Source organism: Rhinolophus hipposideros (genome assembly GCF_964194185.1).
Source record: "Rhinolophus hipposideros genome assembly, chromosome: 12".
NCBI lineage: Eukaryota > Metazoa > Chordata > Mammalia > Chiroptera > Rhinolophidae > Rhinolophus > Rhinolophus hipposideros.
The window spans coordinates 28,568,185-28,590,599 of NC_138058.1; the positions used below are offsets into that span (position 1 = coordinate 28,568,185).

A 22,415-nucleotide genomic window follows, 5' to 3' on the forward strand; every position below is an offset into this window, starting at 1 on the left:
AAATTGGCTCACATCATGGCAAAATTATGAGTTACGCTAAATCGACTGCATCCCACATAACTCAAATTTCTTCTTAGTATTTAATCTTCAGTCAAAATGATAATTTGATTTTCACTGAATGTATTGGAGGAACACAAATCACATACGCAGTGATTATCTCTGAGAAGTGGAGTTGAGGGAGAGGAATCTTTTTAAGTATCCCATTTATGAAAATGAACATGTCTTAATTTTACGAAGGAAACTAATTAAAAATAATATACCTAGAAATGACACATTCAGTTTGGGGACTTTTCCCTGTTTTGGGACATGTACCTAAACAGCTATATATCTACGTCAAGAAACTTAAATTAAATGGTGGTCTTTCCCTGATACATTCACTGTGTGATCAGTGAATGTATCAAGCTTGTTATCAGTCCAAGTTACTTTTCCTTAGTCATCCTAACACAAAAACTAAGCAGTTCTTTAAAACAAGGGGGAGGGGGACAGGAGGGGGAAGACCTGGGACACATCATTGAGCCTCTAGTAGAAAAGATGAGTGCTTATCATACGGAAAGAATAATTAACACGGAAAAAGAATAAAACGCTCACGTAAGGAGCTTTAACAGACTGCTTTAAAAACAACAGTTGTTTATAAAACTAAAGGATTTGTCAATACGACGTTTCTGACCACTCAGAAAGCATTCGTTCTCTAACACATATACACAGATTATCAAGATTTGAAAAGGAGTAAGTGGTTAAAATTGTTGCGAAATGTTTCCTTCACTCTCCTTATCACACCTCCCCCGTCAGCTTCCCCTGGCCCCCGCCCCAACATAACTTTCCTCTTCTTTTGTGGATTCCATTTTCCATTGTAATCTAAATTTTCTGGGGACGGTAATTGCCACCAAAGTGGATATTGCCCTGCTAAAGGTACAAGTGCGCGTTTTCCTAAAACAAACACTGCTGCACCCCTTCAAAAGGCAGCCTGGAAGGTTTAAGGAAAATGCAGAGCTGCCCTTGCGCGAGTGCGTGCGGAGCAGCCCCTCCACTGGGTCGTCCAGTGGCTCCCACGCCTCTCGCTGCGGCCAGCTTTGGCTTTCGTCCCGGTCAATCCAACCTGGCTCCTGACTCTGTCAACGCCTACTGGAATGGAGGCCTGCGGGTGCTGCACCAGGGTGACAACAGCCTAGAGGAGCCGTGCCATTCTGTAGTGGGTCCAAGTCTGTACACGGATGGAAAGATACAAGTCCTCAAAAACAAACTGATTCCTTCTAGCCCCAGGGCTTTGATTTTTCTCTCTTTTTGGTGCGGTGTCTGGGTGGTTCAGACACCGTAAGGCGGCTCCTCGGCTCCACCAACCCTCCTACCCGCCCCCACACCCCGAGACTCTCACTCCTGGGCCCAAGTCCCCCTCCGCCCCGGGCTCGCGAACCCCTTGCATTGCCTCCCTCCCTGGGCAGCCTCGCATTTCCTCCTTCCCCTCCTGGCCCTGCCTCTCCTCCCGCCCGCCTCCAGCCACATGACAGGAAGGGCTCCACCACGCGACGTCACCGACGTCCGCGCCCCCGCCCCCCCTCCCCCCTGCACCGCACGCAAGGAGCGGCCGGCGGAGGGGCGAACGTGGTCGGCGCGCTCTGCGCTCCCCAACCAGAGCTCGCCAGAGCGCCGCGGCCGCCGCCGCCGGGCCGCGCGCGGGTTCCCGGATGTGCGGCGCTCGCGGAAGCCCCGCCTCCGCCGCCGGCTCCGCGCGCCCCCACCCTCCGCCCCGCTGCGCTCCGCTTTCCCCTCCCTCTCCTGCCCTCCCCCTTTTTCGTGCCTTGAGGTTGCGGGTCAGCGCGAGCCACTGCAGTGAGTCCGTCACGGCTCCGGAGAGAGCGCGAGCGCGAGGCTGCAGCCCCTGACCCGCCGGGCCCTCCTCTCTCCCTTCTCCCCTTCCTTTCTGCCTCTTCCCCTTCTCACCGTCTCTCCTCCCGCTTTCTCGGTCTCTGAATTTCGACCTTAATTTCTTTCCCCCCCCGCCCGATCCCGCGTGCCCAGTCATCCGGCCGGTGCGGGCCCCGCGGCGCCGCTTCCCCTCCCCCAGCCCGCATCCCCTCCCCCGCGGGCGTCCCGAGGGCCGCAGCAGCCTCCGCGGAGCGCAGCTGGGCCGCCGCCGTCGCTTCCTGCGGGAGCCCGTCTGAGCGCCGACACTCTTCTCCGCCCGAGCGAGCCGTCGACAGCCGAGCAAAATGGTGAGACCTTTGCTTCCCCAATGCACCAGCCCTCCCTCGCCTGCCGCTTCCAGGGGCGGGGGCGGGGGCGGGGGCGAGCCCCGACGCCCCCGGTCGGCTTCCCCCGGTGGAAAATTCGAGAGACCCGGCGGGGCTGGGGCCGCGGCGGGTCCGAGAGAGCCTTCGGCGGCCGGGGTGCGTTGGCGGCGAGCGGGGGCGGCGGGCGGCCCGCTTGACAGCACGGCGGGGCCCCCGCGCCCGCCCCCGGGCCTCTGCGGGCGTTCCTCCGCCCCCTCCCCCGGCCGCCGGGATCCCGCTCCTGCCTCGACCCCCCGCCCCCGCCGCCGCCCGCCGCTGTCCCCTTCCCCGCCCCCCGCATTACTTCGTTCGCACCCTCCGCGTGGAGCCCCCTTTCAACCCCCGTCTCTCTCAAGTTCGGGGATATTCCGAAATCCTACGGAAATAACGTGTGATAAAGGGTTCTTTATGTAAGCCCCACTTTCTCTCTGGAGCTGCTTGCTCTTTCTCCCACTCACACCCCATTTTCCGGCACCGAGTCTTGGCAGGAATCCTGCCGCTTACTTCCCTGCGCTCCCGTTGGTGTTTATTTCGCTGCAGTTTGCACCCTTATGGGGGTTCCCTCGCTGCTGCCTTTCTCTCGGCACTGGCGAACCGGAAATGTCCAAGGGGTATATTCATGAAAACATAGCCTGATTCGGTCTTTGGTAGAAGGCGATGCCTGTTTTTTTTTTTTTAATGCTTTCTGACTGGCAAGTGGTTTTCGTTCTCTTTGTTACCTTCGTAAGTCCCTTTCTTCTGGTTGTTTTTGAATCATGGCGATTTAAATTTGTCTTTCCTGACCCTCGCAGGAATCCCTAGGTAGAATTCACTGCTGTAGTGTTTAAAGCCGACGCTAGGGGTGTGTCTCCCGCCTCTGTCACCGTAGCCAAGAAATCAACGACGCCCTTTTAGCCTGGTACCGGTTCTCGCTCCGCGGGGGCCGGTGTAGTTTCCTGTTGTAACCTAGAGTTGTGTACAGGGCAGAAAAGGTTAGCAGTGCTTTTCCGTATGTATCAGAGATTCGAACATGTGGTTTGATAAATCTTTAAACAAGTGTCAAAAGGTTTGTAGACTGTCAGATGTTGGGTAATTGCTTGCACCTTTTAATTGTATTTCACTCGGGATGTAGAATTTAGTTATTTCGAAACAGAGTTGTGGACGAGTGAAGAGAGAAATTCTGTTGATTGCAACTTACACTCAATTTGGTGTGATTGTGAGGGAAGAAAATGGAATTATTTACATTTATACTCAAATAAATCAGCTTTTATTTAAAATGCAGGGCAGATGATTAAATGCACTTGTTAGTGTACTTAAAATCCAAATTAGGAGCAGACCTAATAAATGATTAATGATTTTGAGATGTAGAGGAAGTTTTTCCCTTCCAACTTGGGAGGCAGGTCAGAGACAACTTTGGACCCCAAAGTCACAAAATTTAGGGTTTTTCAGACGATTACAGAAAACAGCTTAGATCAGTCACTCACAGTACAGTCTTTGTTGGCATAGTCTTTTGGACTTAGGAATTGCATTTTAGTGTTTTAATACAACTCCTTCATATAGGTATCGTATTTGAAGGTTAAAATCTTAAAGGTCTTTCTTTGTCCATTGCAGTGAATGTTTACCTGTTTATAAACAGTAAAATTTTGAGGAACGATGATCTAGTCTTTTGTTGTTTGTATAATACATAGCAGAATGATCTAGTTTCCAAATAGGTTTTCATTCCTGTAGTGTGTTCCCCCAGCACCCTTCCCCCGCTTTATTTTTGAGTTACAGACTGAATTGGGAAATCCTCTTTTAGTTCTTAAATTTATCTTCCCAGTACTCAGTGTTTCCTTATCTTTAAAAAATATTTTAAGATTGACCATACTATATTGTTTTCTTCCAAGTCATTATTTCTCTCTCCTTTCTGGTTTCCTTTTCACATTTATTTTCTGATTTGCTTGGCTCTTCTCAATACTATCTCAGGACCTACAAAATATGTTGTGACAGTTGCTTCCCAACTTTAGGATTATTTTCGTCTGCTGAATATAGCAGTGGTTTGAAAGTATCAAGACCAAGTTCGTATCTGTAGCTCAAGTCTGCCATATGGGATATTGATTAACTTAAATAAATTGGGTTTTTGCGTGATCTGTCTGGTTCATTTGTCTAGTTAATTGAGCATGCAGTTCTGGAAATTTTCACTCCCTTTGGAAAATAATTTACTGGGTATCATGAACATACTTACATTTTTGTCAACAGAATTTAATTTATGAATTAATTTATGAATTTCACTGATTAAGTTGAATAAGGGGAAAGTAAAAAGGCTTATAAGATTGGATTGAAGCCCTCAAGAATGTTTTCCGACAGGTATTAATTTTAGTTGCTGTCTTAAAAGTAGTTTACTTTTTTTTTTACTGAGCGTTAAATCTTTCCCTCTCTTCACTTCTATTTGAGTTTGAAACTGCTGAGCATCCAGGTGGGATGGTGACTGTATATGAATATAAAACACTGAGTACTGAACTCCTAGGAATTTGCCCCAGATCACTAATGATCAGTTGTCTTTGATAAAATAAAGTAGATATTATTGAAATAAGTAGATGTCTTCACAATTATTTATCTAGATTGGCATGTATAGTTTTAGATAGAGTACATCACTGTTACTGACATTAAGAAGAATGGAAAAAGAATAAAATAATCAATAGTAGAATGTTTAGGTTGGTATGATTGAAAACAGTCTCAGTAATTTTTGAAGGAGTAAATTTTGTAAGGGGATTTTTAGAAACCTGGTTAACTTTTCATATATCAGAAATAGTTTTTACTATGTGCTTAGTATAATTTAGAAATATGACCAGTCTTTTTGTATGTTTTTATTGGAATAGGTAATACGGATTTTGCTCTGCATGCTTATGTGAATGTAGTGCATAAGTAGTTAGCTATTCTTTTCAATTTCGTTACTTAGGGCAACCTTACATTTTATAAATGACCTCACGTCTTTGTGTTTTTAAACTTTTTATTAAAATTATCTCCACAATCTGGAAATAGAACTTAAAACACATTTATTGCTGTTTACATTAACTGCACTTGGAGTTGTACCCAACTCTAGTTCGTATTCTAGTTCAGATTCTGTGACAAAGAAAGGCTACTTAAAAATTAAAATAAAGAGCAACCTGTCTTAATGGCCAGCAGAATTAAAATTCGTATCAGTCACGAGGAAAAAAATTTCCCACTCATTATGTCCCATAGTGAATGAGAAAATTTAAAAGGATCAGAGTATAAGGTAAAGAGATTGATTAAGGGTAGATCATCAACAAGAGTGACAGACCAGTGTAGGTGGATCAGACAGCTGTCATAGGTAGTAAGGCAAACAACAGTGCAAGGCTGTAAGGCAGTCAGCTTGTGCCAGGAGGATTAAGCCAGTCACACAGACTGGGCCCGGAATCTGGGCAAGCAACAGGGATTCATTCATGTCAACAAATACTTGTGATTTTATCTGTTGTTCGCTGGTTACTGTGCTCAGTTGTGGAGGATATTAAAATGATTTGAGGCAGGTTTCCTACCTTCATTGAAGTAGAGAACATAAGACAAATGCAAATAGGTGTGAAAAAAGTTAATATGAGTTATCATGTGAATATTATGCACAAAGCCCAATAGAAATTGAGGAAAGAGCAAGATCAGTTTCATCTGGGGTTAGGGATAATTTTATGAAAGAGGTGATAATTGAGCTGGGTCTAAAAAGATTACTACGCTCTCAGTAGGCAGAGTTGGAGGCAGCTAGGAAAAGACTCTTTAGATCTGGTGATAGGAAGAGACAACATGTAGTTGGAACACTGATACTCAAAATGGTCTTCCTAGACTAGCAGCATCATCTGGGAACTTGTTAGATCCCACCCTAGACCAACAGAATCCAAAACTGGGAAAGAGGCCAAGCAGTCTAGATTTTATAGGTCTTCCAGGTAATTCTGATATGCTATATATTGAGAGCCAATGTTTGGAGAGTAGCAAGGAATGTATTTATTTAAATTTTAGTTGAGCATTTCAATATATCTAGCATTGACTGTACAAACAAGACAGACAGAATTGTAATTTCCAAGGAACTTAATCAAGTGGGGTAAACTATTATGCAGTGTGGTATGTGTTATTAACAAACTAACATGGGTGCTGTAAGAGCACATGTCAGGGGAGAGGCTTAATCCAAACTGGAGTGGAGTTGGGCAGGGAGATGTCACTCCAAGAAAGCTTCCCTGGAGGGAATGGTGTCTGAGCTGAGTCTTAAAAGGATGAGTATTTAGCCAAAGGGAAAGGCACTCTAGATGAGAGCTTTATTTTTAAAGCCACCGAGGCATGAGCTATACAAGCCAGGTCAGCATGGCTGGAGAGTACGGGTTTAGGGTGGAAGGGAGAGAAAGTGTGGTCAGGTAGATTGAGTTAAGATCCTAGAGGGGTTTGCATGCCCTATGAAGGAGTTTAAAGCCAGTTGGAACCTTGTTTTTAAAGCAGGAAACCAACATTGTCTTATTTACAATAGTCTTCCCTGTATCCGAGGGGGATACCTTCTAAGACCCCCAGTGGATCCCTGAAACCTCGGATAGCACTGAACCCTACGTATGTATGTGTACTGTGTTTTTTCCTATACATACATATCTATGATAAAGTTTAATTTATACATTAGGCACACTAAGAGATTAACCACAATAATAAAATAGAACAATCATAATATACTGTAGTAAAAGTTACGCGAATGTGGTCTTTCTCTTGATCTGATAACCAAGACACCTACTGAGTGACTAATGGGAGGGTAGTATGTACACTGTGGATACTCTGGACAAAGAGATGATTCATGTCTCAGGCAGGACGGAGTGGGACTGAGCCAGGCAGTGTGAGATTTCATCACGCTACTTGGAACAGCAACAGTGCCCAATTTAAAACTTATGAATTGTTTTTCTGGAATTTTTGCCTTTAATATTTTTGAACTGCAGTTTACTGCATGAAACTGAAACCATGGAAAATGACATGCGGATAAAGGGGGACTACTGTACTTTTTTAGAGAGATCAATTTGATGGCCATGTGCATAGTTAAAAAGGATAGATGAATCTAGACATGAGGACCAATTAAGAATATTACAGTAATTCATATGAGAAATAAGGATTTCGAAGAATGTAGTAAGGGTACATGTGGAGAGGAGGTATGAAATCTTCAGGGACTTGGTGACTTTTGGATTATGGGGAAGAAAAGGGATGAATCCTGCCATGGCTTCTGGCTTGGGTGACTGGATAAATTGATAGTGCCATCCGTTCAGCAAATATTTATTGAGCCACCTACGTGGGTAAGATTCAGTTCTAGGGATACATGGGAAACCTGTCCGGTCCTCAAGAAACTTCCAGTTTACTGTGATGACTGTTGTTTGTCTTTACTTTTCTTATCATTTGGTAATTAATGTTTGGAATGCTATGTTGCAGGATTCTAAGTTCAATAGGATAGGGTGCTGTGAAATATTAATAGTGCCTGCCGCATAGATATCATGGCATAGGAGATGGCAGAAGGAACTTGATAGCCTGGATGTGGGAAGAGACAACATGTTTGAGCAGTGATTCTCAGTGTTGATCCTGAACCAGCAGCAGCATCACCTGGTACTTGTTAGAAATATACATTGTCTGCTTAGAAGATACAGAAAAATGAAATATTGGAGGGTGATGATTTCTGTTTTGAATTTAAAGTAGTCATGAGTCATGTAGGTGGATATGGCCAAAACGTAATTGACTATCTGTATCTGGAGCTCAGACAAAAAAAATCTGGGCTTGGATTAAAGATTTGAACACTGTGTATTAGTATTAGGTAGTAATTGAAGCCATGAGACTGGATGAAATCCTGTAGAGAAAATATAAAATGAGAAGAGGGCAAATCCTATAAGGAATACTGTGTTTTATAGAGGGAGGTGTAGAGGATGAGGAACCCATGAAGGCCTTCTGAGAATAAATAGCTAGAGGGATAGAGGGAAAATTAGCAGAGTGATGTCAGATTTGAAGGAGTCTGAACAGTGTCTAGATGTTGCAGAGATCAGGAGAGAAGAGGAGAACTTAAGTGCCCTTTGGAGGGATCAAGAGAGTTTTGGTGACTCTGACAGTACAAAAAACACCATTTTGTACTGATAGCAAGGAAAGCCAAGATACAGTGAGGTGAGGAATAAGTGGGGAGTCAAACATTGAGTATAGACTGTTCTTTGAAACTTTGATGAAAGCTAGAGAATTTAGGTTTGAGGAAGAATGTATTTGGTGGTTAAGGGAACAAGCTGGGAAGGAGGATGCACTTGAAGATTCAAAGAGAAAAGGTAGAATTGTTGATAGTTTGAGGGTCCCCAAAGAGGTAGGAGGGAATATGACTCCCTAGAGAGAGAGTTTTTTCATCCATTAATGTGAGAGAGAAGGAGATAAAATGAAGGCCTAGAGGTCATAATCTTTAAAGACAGTAACTCGATTAAGTCTTGGGTAATGAAAACAAGACTTCAAGGGAATGTAAACTTTGAGAATGCAGAGGCCTTGTCTTTGTCTTTTTTGGTGTTGTATTCCAAATGCTTGGTAGTAGATACTAAGTAGTGTTTGAAGAAGGAATGTGTGAATGAATGTGTAGATTGCCTAGGAGAGGGCAATAACGGAGTAAGTGCTGGTGAGAGTGGAGGCAGCGAGGGTCATTTCCCTTTTGAGATATTTATGGAAAAAAAGGACAAAGAAAAGTGGTTTACAGTTGGGGTAAGTTCTTTTTAGGACAGGAGATGTATCCTTCTCAGAAGAGAAGCCAGGAGAGGGAGCTGTAAGAAAGAGGATAATGGGCTGAGCCCTAGAAGTGGTATAAAGAAGAGGGATAAAAGGAAAGGGGGGAGGAATCAGGGTGTGGAGAGTAGGCCATGACAACAGATGTGTCTTAATAATGGTGTTCATATCAGGTGTTATAAATCATCTTAGTGATTTGAGATAGTTTGAGGCAAGATTGTTTGCTAAAGTTGAGATTGAGGGTGAGGAGTTTGAAAAAGAATTATAATAGCCATTTTGGGGGATTTGATAGGCGTTAAAAGGCTATTAAGTAAATACTAAATAGTAGGTGGACCCTGGAGCGGGCAACAGTGGGTCACTGACCTAGAGGAAATGAATCTGGGAAATGAGTTTAAACAAGAAAAGAGCTCACTGCTTTGTCAGTCTTTGCTTTAGTAACTTCTGATCAAGTTACATAGGTCTAAAAGGAACCATTTTCTGAGTTCAGGTTTTATGTAAGGGAAACATCTAGTTGTAGATTGATATTCTTAAACTTTTTTAAAAGTTTTAAAGTCACTATTAATACATTTGCTTAAAAATGCCAACCATACTGAAAGGCATACAATGGAAAGTAAATTTCCTGGTTACCCCTTTCACTTGTGTTGATCACTGCTGAGTTTCTTGTATATTCTTCCAAGAGGGAGATTCCTGCCCCACCTTTTTTTTTTTCGTTTAAACCTCTGCCAGTGTATGGATTTATTAACCTTTTTATAATTTAGTTCTTATTAAAAAGATTACAAAGGTCAGACTTAAAGAGATTTTAATGATAACATGCTCTATTTTACTCGTTACCATCAGTTTTATCCAAGGTTTTTAACTGTATTTCAAATGTTAACATTTGAGTCAAAAACAATTCAGCATAATTTTTCTAATTAGGTAGCAGTTTCATAATTGAAGCTGGTACTTTAACAAGGTTCTGAGCTATGACAGTATTCTTACGAAATTCATAGGGAAAATAATATTTTACTAGAACATTTTTTTGTATTTCTTTTTTCCACTTATCACCTTATTAAGCATTAACTACATGGATAGCAGTTTCTTAAATTAAAAAGAGAAAACGACCTCTCAAGTATAGTGGATAAAGCATCTATTTTATTTGAAGCTTGCCAGATTAAAATTTTTTCCTCACTTGCCTTTCCAAATAAACCTTTTCTTTCACAGCCCACATCCACTGTCTCTCTTTCTGAATTTTCTCCTTGGACTCCCATACCTTCTTTGTGGTCATGAGTTTGACAGTGCCATTGTAGCTAATGTATAGATCTGGCACATGAACAAAATTTTGAAATGAAATGTGATTAATATATGTTTCTGGGTTTGTCTTTGGTTTTCATAGTTTTGTACTATAAAACTATTTAAAACATTTGAAGGTTTCTAAGAGAATCCTTTAAAATTAACACTAACAATTCAACAAGTCATAGGTTTTTATAGGTTCCTTCCCCAGAGCTTTGTTTTGTTAGTGACAGCGCTTTCTTAAGAGTATCTTAAAGAAGGCCATGTTACTAGCCCTATTGTTATCCCAAAACACATTTCTGTAAATGAAATGTCACTTGGACTTGTTTTTCTGGTAGCGTTATTAAATTCACCCATGTTCTAGCCAGGTCTCTCTTATCTTTTGTAAGCAACACAGACTATTCAGTTTTTATTTGTATGTTAGAATTTGGTATGCATTTTAAAACCTAGGTACAAGAGAGTGAAACATAACCTATAAAAAAATATCAAACCTTTACCATTGTCATTATAAGAGTTCTCTATGAGCACTTTATTTGTTCTTTCTTTTTTTTCTTTTTTCTTTTTTTTTAAGTGTGTTTTTCCAGGACCCACCAGCTCCAAGTCAAGTAATTGTTTAGTTGTGGAGGGCACAGCTCACAGTGACCCACATGGGAATAGAACCCGCAGCCTTGTTGCTAAGAGCACTGAGCTCTAACCAGCTTAGCTAACCGGCCACCCCATATTTATTCTTTCTTAATCTGTCTAGTTTCAGGGATGATTTTCTTTCATATCCTCCTGAGTGTGATGCCACAAGCAACGTTGCCATCACTGCAGAAATTTCTGTTGGCTTGCACTGGACTAGAAATGACTATGCACCTGCCTGTTACTGACACTTAACCTTATTATGGTAACTATAGTTAATACTGTTGTGTGATATGTGGGCAGTAGTCTTCTAATTAACCAGCATGAGATTTGGAATTGGAAAGATTTGAGTTTAGATTCTGGTTCTGCCATTTATTAGCTGTGTGACTGGGAACAAATCCCGTAAACTCTAGACCTTACTTTATTTAGTACATTGTAAAGTGGGAATGACAATACCACAGGTTGTGGTGATAATAGAGAGTGCATCTGGAAATCTAGCAGATACTCATTAAATTTATTTAGTTCTTTATTCTTCTCCCTTGACTTCTTTGTAATGTTGGACCTTGTTGGGAACTCTTTGAAATTCTCTCCTCTTTTGTCTTCTGTGACATTTTCTGCTAGTTGCCATTCTGCCTTTCTGACCATTTTTAATCTTTGTTGCTAGCCTCTCATCTGGGTTTGGTCCAGGGTCCTTTTGAATATGATTGCATCACTTTCCCATATAAAATTCCATATATTATAACACTAAAAACCCTTAATGTAGACACCATAGGTTCTATCTGTTGTTTACTTCAGCTACTTCAGCTTCTTCCACGTTTTTTCCCTATACTTAGGCACTTGGTCTTGTTACATTTTATTCCGTATTGTATGCTGTTTATTCTTTTGATTATTCTACCATCAGAGCCTTTTGCATGGGCTATGTTGAAAAGCCTCAAAAGTCCTTCAAGTAATTGACTGAGTCTCCCACCCCTACACCAGGTTAGGCCATGTTCCTGTGTATCTTTCATGCTTTCTTCGTAGCACATGATTAATTAGTTCCGCAGGTGTTTGATTGCTTTCTGTCTTCCCATGATTTAATGTGAGCTCTCTGAGAGAGGGCATCTTGGCTGTCTTGTTCTTTACTCTCATGTAACTCTGCTGCCACTGTAGGCCCCTGCATGTTACAAGAATCAATAAATATTTGTTGAATGAGTGAATACATGAATTCTTTGTTTATTCTCAAAGTTTCATCATTTCCTACGTAGTGATGATTCATATTTTCAGCCCATGTCATTCTCTAATCCATGGATCTAACTGCTTATTGGATATTTATTTAAATAAGGATATCTGTAAGACACCAAACTGAACCTAACTAAACCACTTTCATTATTGTCATCTTATTCATGCTTCATTATTCTCTAATATTTCTTATTGGAAACCCTGTTAACCCATTCACGCCTATCTGGAAACCTAGTATACCTTTCTTTGTCCCCTTAAGACTACCTAAGTTTTAAACAGTCATCAGTTGCAGTCTGTACTAAAAGAGTGTAATGTAGGAACGTGGCCTGCCTGATTGAGGGTGGGAGGCTCAGTCCCTTACTTAATGGACTTTTGAGGCATTCCAGTCTGGCTCACATACTATTGATAAAGAGGGAAGTATACTAGGGATGCCAAAAAAATGTACACAAGCGGACACTTTGGTCAGCGATGCTCAAGCAGTAGTTCGCCATAATCAGAAATGTCTGAACGCTGATGGTAACCACTTTGAGCACCTCTTGTAATTGCAGAAGTTGAATGTGACTTGTATTCATCTTTTGTTATCGGAATATATTGAGTATTACAATTTTAATACAATTTTTCCTTTCTTAAAATGTATATACAGTTTTTTGGCACCCACTGTACTTATAACGTTCCCAGCATATGCACATTATTGCTTTGTGCCAGATTAGTGCCAGTTGAATCCAAAATACAATAACATAGCTGAAAGCAGTGAGCTAAAGAATGCAGTACTGTACACTATTCATATAGCCCACAGTCTTCCTTCCTCTTGACTCAATTTGGCCATGTATCTGTGTTGGAACAATTTATTGCACAATTTCCCCAGATATTTGTGCATATTTTGTTTCTTTTTTTTTTAATTTTTTTGCATATTTTGTTTCTATAACTTAGCTTGAAATGTTCTTTATACTTTTTTCTGTTACTTTCATTGTATCTTGAAAAAGTCCCATCCTTACTAGTTTTTGAACACATCTTTATGTTAATATGGTTATTAGGATTTTTGTTGGTTTTGTTAGTACTCTGGTTACAGAGTTACATAGGTTTTCAGTGTCTGTTTCCAGCTCTTAAGCCTTGTTATTTTTAACGTTTTTAAGTTCTAAGAACATGAAGTTTTTTCAGGAACATAGTAGCATGTTGTAGGAAACACATCCTCTCATTTAGATCCCCCAAATGCCTTTTGAGTCAGTTTTTCTTCATCCCCAATACCACTGGCATTTTTGCAGTGCATTTATTTCTCATGTGTACTATTTCTATAGCTTAATGCTTTATTCTTTTAGCCTCCAGTTTCTTCCTCCTTCATTCTGTCCTCATTGCCACCAGAATTTTTCTTCTGAAAAGGAAGTCTAGTGTCACTTCATAATTTAAAAGTCATGTTACATTTTCTAGAATTAAATTTAAACCCCTTTGCATGGCACTCATGTTCTGATCCTTATTTCTGGCCATCCTTACGCTATAATCCAAGTCAAACTACTGGGTTCTTAGATGTCTCGTCCTTTTTCACTTATTGGTGCCTTTGTGTCTACCTTTACTTCTATCTGCAGTGTTCTTCCCTTTTCTGTCTGGGAAACATCACGATGACATTCCAGTGGCATTCTGTGAAAACTTTCCCAAATCCCCCAGGCAATTAATGCCCATTGTAAGTGGCATTCATTACAGTGCATCTTGTGTTTCATTGTGTTTAATTGCGTTTTCTCCTAAACTGTGGGGATGCATTTTTATTCATCTTTGTAAAGCCAGTTCCAGTTGTAGTCTTTCATGGCATGTAAATGTAAATGATGAATGGGTAAGGAGCCTCTTGTCCAGCTGGCTCGGAAAGCCAGCAGAGGTGCATCTGAGTTACATTTATCATCATCGCTGGAGGCAAAAATGACAAAACTGAAGCTGCCCTACTTCAGGCACAGCTTGAGAATGCAGGGTCCTTTGGAAAAGACAATAATGGTGGGAAAAATAGAACGCAGCAGGAAAAGAGGAACACTGAATATGCGATGGATTTATTCCATAAAAGAAGCCACAGGTAGGAGTCTACAGTAGGGGCTGTTACAAGGCGCTAGGTTTCTTTTGGTCCCCTTGATCGTCCAGTTTGAACTTAACATGGAGCAGTTATTTGAACACTTTATTGTTCGTTCTAGTTACGTTACTCATTGAATAGAGTTCTATAATGCCAGACAAGTAAGTGCTGAAAGAATACTTATTTTGTTGATTTTGTTGCTTTCAATGAATTTTTTTTTGTTGTTGTTTTATGAGGCAGTATGATGCAGTGGAACAAGTATGGGATGTAGATGGGAAGACCTATATTGGAATAACCTGAATGTTTATATGTCTATATCTGTAAAACAACCACAAGACTGCCCAATTCAGAGTTCTTGTTGGTATTGGGAAAGGTAATTACCTAAGATACTTAATAAAGTGCAAAATGCTGTTTAAATTTTTGAATATCAAACTACTAAAAACTAGTATGTAGTCTTTTTGGAAGATACAGGTTTCATGATACTTCATTCTGAATTCTATGCGGCTAACAAAGTAGAAAATACATCAGTGTTTTGGGCTACAAGTAACAGAATACCCACCCAGCTAAAAGTGGTCTAGTACTAAGGAATAAACTTTTCACAGGATGAAAGGCCAAAGCCAGAGAGTTACATGGTGTTTCATTTGATCATCAGTTTCATCAAGGACATAGGTCCGGTGTACTTTAAAGCTCGCATCAGGAGAGAGTCACCACAATTTCATATACCAATGTCTGGCTGAAGGAGAGGAGGGAGCACTTTTTCAAATGTCTTTTTATTAGAGAGGAGAAATTTGCTTGCAAGCCTCATAGCACGTTTTTCCCTAAGGTTCCATTGTATTTTTCATGTTTCTTGAATACCAGAAAAAAGATCAAATTCTTTTTGTCCCCCAGTTTTATTGAGAAATAATTGACATCCGTCAGTATAAGTTTAAGGCGTACAACAGGATGGTTTGATTACCACAGTAGGTTGAGCTAACATCCATCATCTCTTATAGAGACAATGAAAAGAAAAATACTTTTCTTGTGATGGAAATGCTTAGAATTTACTCTGTTGACAACTTTCCTATATATAATACAACAGTATTAAGTATAGTTACCATGTTACACATTACATTCCTAGTACTTATTTTATAACTGGAAATTTGTATCTTTCGACCACCTTACTGCAAGATAGCTAAATTCTTATAAACTGGCCCTAGCTTACCAGACGCTAGGTTTTATAATTGTAAACACAATGTCTTCAATATTTTATTTGGTACTCGCATGGGATGGTATGCACTGAAAATTGTGTCTGGCTTCTGAGGTTATGTTGTACCTCTTCCCTCACCAATACATATTGTATTGTCACCCCATATTGTCAGTCTCTTCACAAAAATGTTTTCTGTACCTAGTTTACTATAACTAAAATTTTGCTTTCTTCCAAAGAATATCATCTGCCTTGCAGACCCTTCAAGTGAAGGAAGCCTGTTCATTTTAAGTTAGGGGTAGGTGGGAGTTGTTGGCATTGTGTTAGATCAGGAGTTGGAAAACTTTTTCTGTAAAGAGCAAGATAATATTTTAAGCTTTGTGGGCCAGTCTTTGCAACTGCTCAACTCTAGCATTGTAGCTTGAATCAGCTATAGACAATACATAAACAGACAAGCAGGCTGTGCTCCAGTAAAACTTAGTTATAAACACAGGTGGCGAATTGTTTCTAAAAGCACAAACAATAAAAGAAAAAAATTGAACATCACCCAAATTAACTACTATTTTGCTTCCAAGGACACCAAGAAAATAAAAAGACAACCCATAGAAGGGGAGAATATTTCTACAAATCATAGATCTGGTAACAGACTTGTGTCCAGAATATATAAAGAATTCTTATGACTCAGTAACAAAAAGCACCCAACTGAAAAATGAGTAAAGGATCTGAGTAGACATTTTTCCAGAGAAGATAAACAGATGTTCAGTAAGCACATGAGACAAGATGTTCAACATCATTAGTCATTAAGGAAATGCAAATCAAAACCACATGAGATGCCACTTCATACCCACTAGTTTGGCTATTACCAAAAAGACCAGGTAAGTATTCGTGAGGATTTGGAGGAATCGGAACTCTCATAACATTGCTGGTGGGAATGTAAGTGTAGTTGCTTTAGAAAACAGTTCACAAATGGTAAATGTAGAGTTAGCATATGACCTAATAATTCTATTCCTAGGTAATATATCCCCACAGAGATAAAATGAAAAATTTGTACATGAATGTTTATAACAGCATTATTTATAATAACCAGAAAAATGGAAACAGTCCAAATGTTCATTGACAGGTGAACAGATAGATAAAATATGTTATATCCATACAAGGAAATATTATCTGGCAATTAAAAGAAATGAAATATTGGTTCTTGCTACTGCATAGGTGAACCTTGAAAATATTCTGCTAAGTGAAAGAAGCCAGTTACAAAGAAGCACATACTGTGTGATTCCATTTATTTATATGGAATATCCAGAATGGGCAAATTTATAGGTAGAGAAAGTAAAGTACTGGTTCTCTAGAGTAGGGGTGAGGCAGGGAGATGGGGAGTAGCTGCCAATAGATGCGGGCTTTCTTTTTGGGGTGATGAAAATGCTCTAAATTTGATTGTGACAATGACCACACACCTCTGTGGATGCTCCAAAAAAACACATTGAATGATATACTTTAGATCAGCGGTGTCCAGACTGCGGCCCGCAGTCCATTGTTAACTGGCCCACAGCAAATTCCAAAAATATATTTAGTTTACTTAAATAAACCAGGTGAGGCAATACGCACTTCACCTCAAGTGAGTGGCCCGGCTGTTTGTGTATTTTACCGCATATGGCCCTTGGTGAAAAACGTTGAAAAGAGTTTGGACACCTCTGCTTTAGATGGATGAATTGTATGTATATAAATTATATCTCAATAAAGCTATTTAAAAAAACCCTTAACAGGGCCTCTGGGACAACATCAAGTATACCAACATTCTTATCATAGAGGTACCAGAAGGAGAAAAGAGAGAGCGAGGAATTGAAAACCTGTTTGAAGAAATAAGGACAGAGAACTTCCCTAACCTGGCAAAGGAGATAAACATACAAGCCCAGGAAGCACAGAGTCCCAAATAGGATGAACCCAAAGAGGCCCACACCAAGACACATCATATTTAAAATGCCAAAGGTTAAACATAGACTCATAAAAACATCAAGAGAAAAGCAGTTAGCTACCCACAAGGGAGTTCCCATAAGACTTTCAGCTGATTTCTCAACAGAAACTTTGCAGACCAGAAGGGATTGGCATGAAATATTTAAAGTGATGAAAAGCAAGGCCCTACAACCAGGATTACTCTACCCAAACCTATCATTCATTTAAAATTGAAGGACAGATAAAGAGCTTCCCAGACAACAAAAAACTAAAGGAGTTCATCACCACCAAACCAGTATTACAAGGAATCTTATAGGGACTTCTTTAAGAAAAACAAAAAGGTCAAAAATACGAATAAGGAAATGGCAATAAATACATATCAGTCAACAATTACTTTGAATGTAATTGATTAAATGCTACAATCAAAAGTTAGGGTGGCTGAATGGATAAGAAAACAAAACCCTTCATATGCTGTTTGTAAGAGACTTACTTCCGATTGAAAGACACACACACACACACACACACACACAGACTAAAAGTAAAGGGATGGAAAAAGATAATTCATGAAAATGAAACAAAAAAAGCTGAGGTAGCAGTACTTATACCAGACAAAATAGATTTCAAAACAAAGGCTATAACAAAAGACAAAGACCCATAATCCCACTTCTGGGTATTTATTCGAAGAAACTCCAAGCGCTACTTTGAGGGGACCTGTGCATCCATATGTTCATTGCAGCATTGTTTACAGTGGCCAAGATGTGGAGGCAGCCTGGGTGCCCATCAGTGGAAGAATGGATAGAGGAGGTGGTACATACGTATAGTGGAATATTGCTCAGACAGGGATGGGAATGGGTTCTTGCCATCTGTGATGACGTGGATGGACCTGGAGGATATTGTGCTGAGTGGAGTATGTCAGAGAAAGACAGATGATATGCGATCACCCCTATATGTGGCATCTAAATAACAATAAACAAAACAGAAACAATCTCATGGATATAGAGGACATTCTGATGGTGGCCAGAAGGGAGGGGGGTTGAGGGTGTGCGTGTAAAGGGGAAGGGATTAAGAAGTACAAATTGGTAGTTACAAAATAGTCATGGGGATGTAAAGCATAGGGACTATGGTGAATAGCATGGTAATAACTATATATATAGTGCCCTGTAAGTACTTGACTAGTCCGGGGTGGGGGGGGGCGTCACTTCTTAAATCATACAAATGTTTAACCAGTATGCTGTACACCTGAAATTAATATAAAATAATACTGAATGTCAACTATAATTGAAGAATTGAAAAGGAGGGTGAGGTGAAAGGGAATAAGAGGTTCACATTTTCAGGTATAAAACAAGTCATGAGGATGCAGTGAAAAGCATGGGAAATAGAGTAAAAAATGTGATAACATAGTATGGTGTCAGATGGTTGCTGGACTTAACGGTGATCACGTCTTTAGATATATAAGTGTTGAATAACTATGGTATACACCTGAAACTAATACAATATTATATGTTAGTTATAGTTTAATAAAAATCTTGCTTAAAAACCCGTTAACAAAGCTATAGTAATCAAACAGTGTGGTGTTAGTATATAAACAGATAGATAGATCAATGGAACAGAATAGAGAGCCCAGAAATAAACCCTTGCAGATATAGTCATTAATTTATGTCAAAGAAACCAAGAATGTACAGTGGAGAAGGAGACAGTCTATTCAATAAGTGGTGTTGGGAAAACTAGACAGCCCCAGAATGCAAAAGAATGAAATTGGACTACTATCTTACACCATATACAAAAATCAATTCAAATGGATTAAGAGCTTGAATGTAAGACCTAAAACTAGAAGAAAACATAAATGGTAAGCTCCTTGGCATCAGTCTTGGTGATGATTTTCTGGATTTGACACCAAAAGCGAAGGCAGTAAAAGCAAAATAATCAAGTAAAATTACACCAAACTAAAAAACTTCTGCACAGCAAAGGGAGCCATCAACAAAATGAAAGGAAACCTACTAAATGGGAGAAAATGTTTGTGAATCATGTATCAGGGGCTAATATCCAAAATTTACAAAGAAGTGATATAACTCAATAGCAAAAAAAAAAAAAAATCCGATTAAAAGGGCAGAGTCTCTGAAGAGATATATTTCCAAAGAATATATGCAGATGGCTGTCACACACATGAAAAGATGCTCAGCATCACTAATCATCAGGGAGAGGCCTATCAAAACCACAATGAGCTACCACCTCACACCTGTGAGAATGGCTATCATCATCAAAAAGAGAAGAAATAACAAGTGCTGGCAGAGATGTGGAGAAATGGGAATCCTCATGTACTGTTGATGGAAATGTAAATTGGTGCAGCCACTATGGAAAACGGTATGGAGTTTCAAAAAATTTTTAATTCAAAAAATTAAAAATAGAACTGATTTATGATTCAGCAGTTGCACTTCTGGGTATTTATCTGAAGGAAACAACTGTTACCTGAAGGAAAGCTCTAACTCAAAAAGAAATGCACACTTCATGTTAATTGCAGCGTTATTTTCAATAGCCCAGACGTGGAAGCAACCTACGTGTCCATTGATGAATGAAAGGATGGATAGATGAAGAAAAGTGTGTGTGTGTGTGTGTGTAATCAGCCATCAAAAGAAATCTTGCCATCTGCAACAACATGGATAGACCTCGAGGGCATTATGCTAAGTGAAATAAACCGGATAGAGAAAGAGAAATACTGTATAATCTTATGTATATCTGGAATCTATAAAAACAAGCAAAAAAAATCCCCCAAAACTGAACTCATAGATACAGAGAATAGATTGGCGTTGCCTGAGGCATGTCGTAGGGGGTAGGCGAAGTGGGTGAAGGTGGTGAAAAGGTACAAACTTCTAGTTATAAAATAAATCATGAGTATGTAATGCACAACTTGGTAACTATAGTTAATACTGTATTCCATATTTGAAAGTTGCAAAGAGAATGGGTCTTAAAGTTTTCATCAAGGAAAAAGTTTTATAGCTGTATGTTAACAGATGTTAACTGGAGTTATTGTCACTTTGCAATACATAAAAATATCAAATCATTATGCTGTACTGAAACTAATACAACGTTATGTGTCAGTTATATTTCAATTTAAAAAAAAGTCACACACACACACACACACACACACACACACACACACACACACCCCCACCCCGAAGAGGTGGTAGGCCTGATTTGGCCTGGGGCTATAGTTTGCTGACTCCTTAATAGTTTATATTATGTATTAATTCTCCTGCAAAGTCATTTCCTTCTGACTGCATCTTCCTTTATTTCTTCTTATTGCTATCATCTAGTATCTTTGCGGATGCTCTAGTTTTCATTTGAAATTTAAGTACCTGTGTCCCATTTTCCGCTAGATTCCAGAACCAGCACTTTAAGTCCTTAGGTACATCCTTGCTTTAGTGTTCCTTGACCTTCTCCATTTTAGTAACCTACACGCTCTGTCTGTGTATTTCAGTTATTTCCTGTGACCATAGTCAAAATGGTCTCTTAACTATCATCTAGAATTATTCCACTGCTAGGACTTTATTTCTTCTGTTGCAAGATTTTTCTCTATTATCATCATCATTATTATTATTATTATTGAAAATGCTATGCAAAACAGAATTTTCTGTTTTGTTTTTAGATTTTTGTGTTTTAAATTAAAATATAGTACCAAATTATTATTGCTCCCTACAAGAAATTGAATGATTTCCACATAATAGTATTTTATATTTTCCATCCCTTTACTCCTCTACTCAGCTGTCTCCACCCATCTCACATCATGTTTCTGTGATTGTGACTACTTTTTTAGATATATGAACAACACATTTTAAATTGCTAGCTAGTGTGATTTGGCAGTGACAAACCTCCTGAATTTAAGTGTTCTGAGATGAGAATAAATTGGCTTAAATAACTTACTGCTTCTCTTGTATAATATAGAAAGGGTGTGGCTATATACTATTGGTAAGAATAATATGGGAATTACATTGGCTTGAGTTCAAATTTGGTCTCTGCTACTACCAGCTCTGTGACCTTGTGTAAACCGCTTGACTTTGACACCCCTGTTTCTCCAGAAGATTGTCTGGAGGATAAATGAGATAATGTATGTAAAGTCTCCAACAGTGCCTAGCGCGTAAATGTTATTTCATATATTTTTTTTTCAATAAACTTTCCTTTTTTTCCCACACGTTTATATTCACAGAGCTAACTTTTCAAGATTATTTACTATATCCATTAGTTTTTACCTTTAAAAAAATCCATTAGAAATTGGCAAAAACATTTATTGTATTGCATGTTTAATTTGAACTAACGTACTTACTGAAATTTAATACATGGGAAATGTCTGAAAGATTTTAGGACTTTACGTACAGAATTGTCTTAATTTGAAGAAAAGTAATTTAATTGTTAGAATAAAGCCAGGTGAAAAGGGCCAGCAAGTTTTTTTCAGTAGTGTTTTTAGAAGATCTCTGCTTTAATAATGCTTTTGTCATGTGTCTATTGCTACTTAAGAGATACCTTGTACCTTCGGGAATGAAATCTTACTAAATCCTTGGCTTTATTAATTGCTTACAGTGTATTAAGCACATTGTCAGATGATCATTCTTAACCTTTTTGGATAAATACTCAATCTTTTCAGAGTTTTCTTAAATGTTGGGTGCCTCATCCTGGAAGAATTGTGGGTTGGCATAAAGATGATTCGTTAGTAAATGGACTGTGTTTCAAGATGATATTCCAGTTTTGGACTCAATTCATTTTTCCAAAGAAATAACAAAAAGGGATTTACTTAATAAAGATTTAAAGCATATTTCAGTAGTAATTCAAAAATATTTCTTAAGTTTTTTCTACGTGTCATGCACTGAACAATAACTAGGAAAAAGCTGCGTTGCTGTCATGGAGCTTGCAATGTAGTGAGGCAATCATGGGCAACTGATTGCATATCAGGAAAAATCTATTTGCATTTAATTCAGGTCTTAGTGAAGACAGAATCTTTTTTTTTTCAGTAGTTTTTTTTTTTTTTAACTTTTATTTATTTTAAGTGTGTTTTTCCAGGACCCATCAGCTCCAAGTCAAGTAGTTGTTTCAATCTAGTTGTGCAGGGCACAGCTCACAGCCCATATGGGGATGGAACCGGCGACCT

General features: G+C 39.4%; 1 protein-coding gene across 1 annotated transcript in view; it reads left to right on the forward strand.

The window, feature by feature from the left end:
• Positions 1–1,564: 1,564 nt before the first annotated feature.
• Positions 1,565–22,415, forward strand: part of PPP3R1 (protein phosphatase 3 regulatory subunit B, alpha) — a 61,655-nt gene continuing 40,804 nt past the window's right edge. Inside the window, exon 1 of the mRNA XM_081069638.1 lies at positions 1,565–2,210. Coding sequence (XP_080925764.1) covers positions 2,208–2,210 — 3 coding nt within the window. The 5' untranslated portion in view covers positions 1,565–2,207. The remainder of the gene's footprint in view (positions 2,211–22,415) is intronic.